Genomic DNA, 8,498 nt, shown 5'->3' with positions numbered 1-8,498 from the left:
GTGTGAAATTGACAGTGATTTCAGACTTGGGGACCCACAGTCAGACACTCAATACATCCTTTTTCACATGCTAATTCTCTGCTCTTATTAAAGATTTTAAATAAACACCAGCTTCCTCTTATATTTAGGAACTGAACTTAAAAGCGTTCATGATGTAAACAGAGGCAAGGAAGTGGAAAAAGAGAAGAGAAATTCACAATACCTCTCTTTTGAAATAGGTAGAAAATCTACCGATGGGAAAGCCCAATTATTTGACATCCAGTCAAGTTCCCTGCCCATGCAGACTTATTCTCAACTTGCCTCAAAGGAAAAGGCATGAACATCGTTAGGAAGCAATCTCCTCAGATTTACAGCAGGCCAAAATGGTAGAAAGCAATATAGACTGCAGTGGGAGATGCAACTAACAATATATTATCTTTCTTTTAGCCGGTTTAGAATATTTTGCTAACTACATAAGTGCAAAAATTTCTTTTTCATATTATAGTCTTGAGGCTGCATCCCTAGGCCATCACATCAGCACAAGTAAGCTGAGGTGGCACCTGTAGGGACAGCACCTACTATAACTGAACTACTTATGTTGCCCCTCCATCTCTCCAGAAATCACTCCGCGTCCATTGCACCTCCATGGGGCTAAAGCCAATAGGATAAATCAAAGGATGGAAGAGACCATACCTGGGACTGAGTCTGAAGGCTCACAAATGTCTGTGCCTCTTTGGGGAGAGTCCCACCACAGGGTATTCTGGCCACCTGCTCATGGCACTGAGTCCCTCTGCCTTGGCACAGGTGCCTCTGCAACAGGCTGCTCCCACTTACTGCGCACTCATACAAGTTGGCCCCAAGCAGGGCCACGGCGATCCAGGTGAGTGGGGCCACAGCAGCACTCACCGTCACCAGCCACAGCACACTAACGTAGCGCCAGAAGCGCCTCCTGTGGATGTAGCAGCAACACCTGCCTGGGGCGCAGCAGGCAGTGAACAGCCGCCAGGCCCTGACGTTCAGCAGGTAGCCAAGAAGGAAGAGGATCAGGGCAGGCACCAACAGGAAGACAGAGCCATAGAGCATGTTCCAGGAGTTGCAGGGGCATTGGAACGCCACGGCTGAGAAGAGACGCTCGCTGCCCGCGGTCAGCAGGGACACGGCGCTGTAACCGAGCACCTTCTGGTGACTGAGGCAGAAATCCAACACGGTGCGAAACTTCTCCATCTCCTGCCCTGGCTGCTGCACTCTGCCTGATGCCCTTGCCTTTGATGGGGATGAAACCTCACTTGGTTATGTGTACAAAAGGAAGAGGATGTGAGGTCTCTAGTTACCACAACTCTCACAAACAAACAGAAAGGTTTCACTTTCTCCTGGTGTAGCAAAGGTGGTGCAGTGTAGGAGAAAACATCTGAAAATACCCACTGAGCATTTTCTCTGTATTTTTGAAATTACAGGAAACAGCAGGTAGATAGCACATGAAACCCACAGTGCTATTGTTATTTTTCCCAAACCGCCATCATTGCTTCTTTAAAGCTTACATATACTTTCCCCAAAATGCCTGAGTCTCACAATGGCTGATCAATTTGGTTGTGACTGATAAGTAGATAAGGCTGCAATTTCGCCTCCCAAAATTGGATGTTTTTAGGAAGGTTTTTGTCAAAAATTCAAATTTCAAGGAAAAAGGGAATAAAATAGAAACAAAAACATCATGAAATATTTTTTGTATTTTTTGACCAACTCCAGTTATAGAATACTTTGATCTGGCCTCTAGTTAGATGGAGCCAAACTGTATCATAACTAGGCTCACTATATGCTTTAGATCATGCAGAGATCTAAATTGAGGTGTTGCCCCTTTTGGCCTGGAATGTCTGGCCGGCCAGTCAAAATTCAGGGTGAGGTGACGTCTCTAGTTCGTACATCCCTCACAAACAAACAGAAAGGTTTCACTTTCTCCTGGTGTAACGAAGGTCCAACACAGTGCGAATCTTCTCCATCTCCTGCCCCTGCTGCTGCACTCTGCCTGGCGCCCTTGCCTTTGAGGGGGATGAAACCTCACCTGGTACTATTCCAGTTGAGAGGAGAAATTGGGGATAGCCAAGTATTTCTTTGATGCAATTTTGTATATTTGCAAAGGATGTACACAGTCCTGTGTCTCTGAATGCAGAAGGAATCAACAACAAAAGGAGCAATTTTTTAGCTTACAGCTCCAAGCCTCCTTAGCAAACACCAGACCCAAAAGGTCTCTCTCCAGCTTTTCCAGGGTTATACCTTTATTCTCACAGGACACTGCTCAGCTTTCTTGCTTTCTTGCCTCTGCATCACTCTTTGTTGTGTCTGTGTGTGTGTGTATGTGTGTGTTCTGCTTTTTTACCCATCCACACCCACCTGTCTCACACACAATGCTCAGGAAAACCCCTCCACCCACTCAGCCCAAACTCCTGGGTGCGTCCACAACCTTCTTTTGTCTTAGGTCCTAGTTAACTCATCTGACAGTTGTGTTAAATGAAGGGTGTGTTTACACTCAGACTCAAAACAGTTTGTGATCGATGCAGTCACCAGTAACTCTCAGCATAACAGAGGCCTACACTAAATATATAACTGGGTTGGGGGACCCAGTTACAACATGGTTATCCTCTGATATGATTGAAGTTCAGTTGGCTTGCAGTGGAGGCTGGATCTCTACTATGTCTCAGAAGTGTGCCAAAGCTTTACCAACCTCGGTTTGGACATATGAGTCCACAGATCCTTATATGTATTGTAGATGGCCCTAAAATAAGTTTTTTTATTAAACAAACAAAAAATAAACAAAAATGGATAGAATTTAGATCTTGATTTACCAATCACCTATTAATAGGGCTGCCAACTTTCTACTTGCACAAAACTGAACACCCTTGCCCCGCCCCCAGCCCCACCCCTCCTCCAAGGCACTGTCCATGCCCTGCCCCTTATCTGAGACCCTGGCCCCTGCTCACTCCCTCCCCTCTTCCTCTGTTGCTTGCTCTCCCCACCCTCACTCACTCGCTCATTTTCACCAGGCTGGCTCAGAGGGCTCGGGTGTGGGAGGGGGTGAAGGCTCTGTCTGGGGGCTGCGAGTTTCAGGGTGGGGCCAGAAATGAGGGGTTCAGGGTACAAGAGGGAGCTCTAGGCTGGGGCAGAGGGTTGAGGAGTGTTTGGGGGGGTAAGAGCTCTGGCTGGGGGTGCAGATTCTGGGGTGGGGGTGGGGATGAGGGGCTTGGGGTGTAAGAGGGTGCTCTGGGCTGTGATCGAGGGATTTGGGCTGGGGCAGGGAGTTGGGGCCTGGTAGGGGCCAGAGGTGCAGGCTCTGGGTGGTGCTTACCTCAAGCAGCTCCTGGAAGCAGCCGGCATGTCCCCACTCTGGTTCCTATACGGAGGCATGGCCAGGCGGCTCTGCGTGCTGCCCTGTCCACAGGCATTATCCTTGTAGCTCCCACTAGCCATGGTTCCCGGCCAATGGGAGCTGCGGGGGCGATGCTTGGGGTGGGAACAGCATGCGGAGCCCCCTGGCTGCCCTTACCCATAGGAACCAGAGTGGGTACATGCTAGCTGCTTCCCGGGAGCCACGCAGCGCAGAAGCTAGCAGGGACCCTCCTTTAGCCCCACTGTGCGGCGCCACCAACCGGACAGTCAACAGCCTGGTCAACAATGATGACCGGAGCTGCCAGGATCCCTTTTCGACCGGGTGTTCCTGGTCACCCTACTTAGTAACAAGTTTGATGTCTTCTACTAGGACTAGTTGTGATTGCCTTATTACTACTCACAGTAGTGAGCTTTGTGCACAGCCGTAATATTTTTATAAAATTGGACCTGCAGTTTGGCCCAGGGCTGCTCTTAGCATGTTATAATCTGGTTTCATAACAACCAAGTTTAACAACTGCTTAATAGTGTGGTTACTGTACCACAAGTGCTCTGAATTCTGCATAGCCTGCTGGGTTTGTCGCAAATTTCCGCTTCTCTGCTCAGACTGCGTCAGAGAGTTTCTGTATTTTGTTCTCTGCCCTCTGTTCTTGTCTCCTCGTCCCCTCCTATTAAAAGGGGAGACAGGGGCCTCTGATGGAGGAAGCTGAGCAACCCTTGTTTTGGGGAGGGTGAAGAGGGGAGGTATTGGTTGGAGCAATAAATGGAATAAGCCCTCAACTACTTTTACTGCTCAGTTACCATTGTAGCCTCCAGGTGGCTCAGGCAGCTGAGCAGAGCAGACACAGCCGATGTGCCAGAGCTGCAATCAGCCAATGCAGCAAAAAGTCTGACCCTAGGATTGCTCAAGCCTGTGCTTTCCTGTGAAGCTCCAGCTACTGTGGGAGACCCATCTCCCAACTCCCCTGCACCACAAAAGGACAAGGGGGAAGCAGGTCAAGTGTGGTGGGATGAAGGAAGAAGAGATTTCCAGAGTGGAGGAATAAGGGAGAAATCTGGGGGGGATTCTTAGATTTTGAGGAGAGGATGGTTCCTTTGAAAACATGTTCCTAGGCTCTCACCCCCACAGAAGCAGTGTTTCCATTTTCCTAGATCATGTCTCAGCCTCTTGACATCCTAAGCATCAAAGGAGCTTTAGAGACAGGAGATCTAATAGCCCCCTGGCTGCATAATCCTTGTTTTGGATCTTTGCTGCACACTTAGGAGATCCTTGTTACACATTTGGTATTTAGGAAGGAGACACGTTATGTGGGTTGTTTGTGTAGTGGGACGTAACTCTGACTTCCCAGGAAGATACACTTTTGAAACTTAGCATAACATTTTACTATCAAAATTCCTGGCCATGCCACTCAGCCTCCCGAGACCCTCATTATACAACATATGAAAGAACCGAGACCTAGCAGTCACTATGATCATGCCTATCACAACCATTTGCCCATAATTTTAAGATCAAATGTAGCACCATCTCACATGAATTTGAAGCTCTTTATGTCAGCAATGTGACTCCATGCCATTCAGATCCTAAATGCTGGTATTTATGCTGACATTACTCTCACAAGCCATTTAAAACTTCCCACCCTGTTATTTTTCTTGGGCTGCTGGGTGAAGTGGTCTCACACCTTACGAATGGGGCTGAGGTATTGGTGAGATGATGTACAGCAATTTGGATCATCACTGCTCATGTTGCACTTTTCCTGTGACTAATAAATGTAGGGTTTCAGTCTGCAAGTCTGTTTCAAAAGAAAAAAAGAGCATAAAATAAAAAAATATAAAATAGTAATGCTAGGACAACAGAAGACCTCTCTTCATTTAGTTCTCTGAAGGTTAGGCCTTCTTTTCTTTGTGGAGCGAGTGGGGGTGCCACCTACAGTCTAAATTCATGCTTTGCAGATTAATTACCTCATTTAAAGTTTATTCCTTTGTTTTAACGAAGGTGCCAGAACATTGATTTCTGGTTCAATTATTTTTGGTTCAGTTTGGTTCTTCGGAAATTCTTTAAAACATGAGTCAGAACATCTATGTGCTTCTGCTCTGGTTCACGTGACTATTAATGTTCTTAGAGAATTGCGCTGTATGAAAGACTGCAAATACACACTAATAGCTTATGCGGAGCAAGGCCTGCTGATAGCATGTTGTTTTACAATTGCCTCCCTAGACATTTAGTATATCAAAGGTTATTTCCCAACCAATGCTAAATAAACAGTATGATGAACCAAATATCTGGATTAATAGTACACTGCTAGACAGAGTGACAAAATTTACCTACCTTAGAAGTGCCCTTTTTATTGACACTTGAATATCCTCATCAATAAAATCATGTATCCAAAAACTAGCTCTGTATTTGCATGAATGGAACATGGACGGCAACAGGATATCAACCTCTGTACAAGGATCAAAATGTATTATGCTGAGACATAAACTCACTACCAACATCATGTCATAGTGCTAGGTAACTTCCAAGAGCCTGTTCCAAATTTCAGGCTTTTCAAATCCATGTTCCATGTAAGAAGCCAAAATAACCAAAGCTCTTGGCACTACTGCAATACATGAATAATCTTCTGCCCTTTAGCAGCAAAGAGACCTCTTTGGTGATGGTACTGAGCTCATAGAGACTCCTTACCACATGCAGTTTCAGAAGGCTCCATTTTCTTCCCCATCACCTTTAACAGGTTGTCTTTGAGGGTGAGACCATGACAGTGTGATGGCACAGATTCAGGTGCCATCAATATGTATGAATGGTAGCCAACTATATAACTCTTTCTTCACCGACAGCCTCTGCCATCACAATACCCAAGATGTCTGTGTGCCTGGAAGAAATCAGATTAACGAAAAACAAAGGGAAGCTGGTAGAAATTGCTGATAATGCTAATTTACCAAGTATCAGAGGGATAGCCGTGTTAGTCTGAATCTGTAAAAAGCAACAGAGGGTCCTGTCGCACCTTTGAGACTAACAGAAGTACTGGGAGCATAAGCTTTCATGGGTAAGAACCTCACTTCTTCAGATGCAAGTAATGGAAATCTCCAGAGGCAGGTATATATCAGTGTGGAGATAACGAGGTTAGTTCAATCAGGGAGGGTGAGGTGCTCTGCTAGCAGTTGAGGTGTGAACACCAAGGGAGGAGAAACTGTTTCTGTAATTGGATAGCCATTCACAGCCTTTGTTTAATCCTGATCTGATGGTGTCAAATTTGCAAATGAACTGGAGCTCAGCAGTTTCTCTTTGGAGTCTGGTCCTGAAGTCTTTTTGCTGTAAGATGGCTACCTTTACATCTGCTATTGTGTGGCCAGGGAGGTTGAAGTGTTCTCCTCCTATCTGACTTGTGTCCATTTATCCTCTTGCGTAGTGACTGTCCAGTTTGGCCAATGTACATAGCAGAGGGGCATTGCTGGCATATGATGGCATATATAACATTGGTGGACGTGCAGGTGAATGAGCCGGTGATGTTGTAGCTGATCTGGTTAGGTCCAGTGATGGTGTTGCTGGTGTAGATATGTGGGCAGAGTTAGCATCGAGGTTTGTTGCATGGGTTGGTTCCTGAGTCAGAGTTGTTATGGTGCGGTGCATGGTTGCTGGTGAGAATATGCTTAAGGTTGGCAGGTTGTCTGTGGGCGAGGACTGGCCTGCCTCCCAAGGTCTGTGAAAGTGAGGGATCATTGTCCAGGATGGGTTGTAGATCACTGATGATGAGTTGGAGAGGTTTAAGCTGAGGACTGTAGGTGATGGCCAGTGGAGTTCTGTTGGTTTCTCTTCTGGGCCTATCTTGTAGCAGGAGGCTTCTGGGTACACGTCTGGCTCTGTTGATTTGTTTCTTTATTTCCTTGTGTGGGTATCGTAGTTTTGAGAATGCTTGGTGAAGATCTTGTAGGTGTTGGTCTCTGTCTGAGGGGTTGGAGCAGATGCGATTGTACCTCAGTGCTTGGCTGTAGACGATGGATCGTGTGGTGTGACCGGGGTGGAAGCTGGAGGCATGAAGGTAGGCGTAGCGGTCGGTGGGTTTTCGGTATAGGGTGGTGTTAATGTGGCCATCGCTTATTTGTACGGTGGTGTCCAGGAAGTGGACCTCCCGTGTAGATTGGTCCAGGCTGAGGTTAATGGTGGGGTGGAAGCTGTTGAAAGCATGGTGGAATTCTTCCAGGGTCTCCTTCCCATGGGTCCAGATGATGAAGATGTCATCAATATAGCGTAGGTAGAGAAGGGGCATGAGTGGACGAGAGCTGAGGAAGCGTTGTTCCAGGTCAGCCATAAAAATGTTGGCATATTGTGGGGCCATGCGGGTGCCCATAGCGGTGCCACTGGTCTGGAGGTATATATTGTCACCAAATTTGAAATAATTGTGCGTGAGGATAAAGTCACAGAGCTCAGCAATAAGTTGTGCTGTGTCATCATCAGGGATACTGTTCCTGACAGCTTGTATTCCATCTGTATGTGGGATGTTTGTGTAGAGAGCCTCTACATCCATGGTGGCAAGGATGGTGTTTTCTGGGAGGTCACCAATGCATTGTAGTTTTCTCAGGAAATCAGTGGTGTCACGGAGATAGCTGGGAGTGCTGGTGGCGTAGGGTCTGAGTAGGGAGTCCACATATCCAGACACTCCTTCAGTGAGAGTGCCAATGCCCGAGATGATGGGGCATCCAGGATTTCCAGGTTTGTGGATCTTAGGTAGTAGATAGAATAACCCCGGTCGGGGCTCTAAGGGTATGTTGATTTGTTCCTGTGTTAGTGTAGGGAGTGTCCTGAGTAGGTGGTGCAGTTTCTTAGTGTATTCCTCAGTGGGATCTGAGGAAAGCGGCCTGTAGAATTTGGTATTGGAGAGTTGTCTGGCAGCCTCCTTCTGGTAGTCAGACCTGTTCATGATGACAACAGCACCTCCTTTATCAGCCTCTTTGATGATAATGTCAGGGTGGTTTCTGAGGCTGCGGATGGCATTGCGTTCTGCACGACTTAGGTTATGAGGCAAGCGATGTTGTTTTTCCACAATTTCTGCCTGTGCACGTCGGCGGAAGCATTCTATGTATAGGTCCAGACTGTCATTTCGACCCTCAGGAGGAGTCCATGTGGAGTTCTTCTTCCTGTGTTGTTGGTG

At 46.9% G+C, this 8,498-nt stretch overlaps 1 protein-coding gene across 1 annotated transcript; it reads right to left on the bottom strand.

The window, feature by feature from the left end:
* Nucleotides 1-630: 630 nt before the first annotated feature.
* Nucleotides 631-1,203, bottom strand: LOC135982314 (calcium homeostasis modulator protein 6-like). The gene has a single exon (XM_065588363.1). The coding sequence runs from the start codon at nt 1,201-1,203 to the stop codon at nt 631-633; it is 573 nt and encodes a 190-aa protein (XP_065444435.1).
* Nucleotides 1,204-8,498: the final 7,295 nt, after the last annotated feature.

The sequence above is a fragment of the Chrysemys picta genome, chromosome 3 (genome assembly GCF_011386835.1).
Source record: "Chrysemys picta bellii isolate R12L10 chromosome 3, ASM1138683v2, whole genome shotgun sequence".
Lineage (NCBI taxonomy): Eukaryota > Metazoa > Chordata > Testudines > Emydidae > Chrysemys > Chrysemys picta.
The sequence above is the reverse complement of the archived record's forward strand: the minus strand, read 5'-3'. Positions and strand labels throughout refer to the sequence as shown.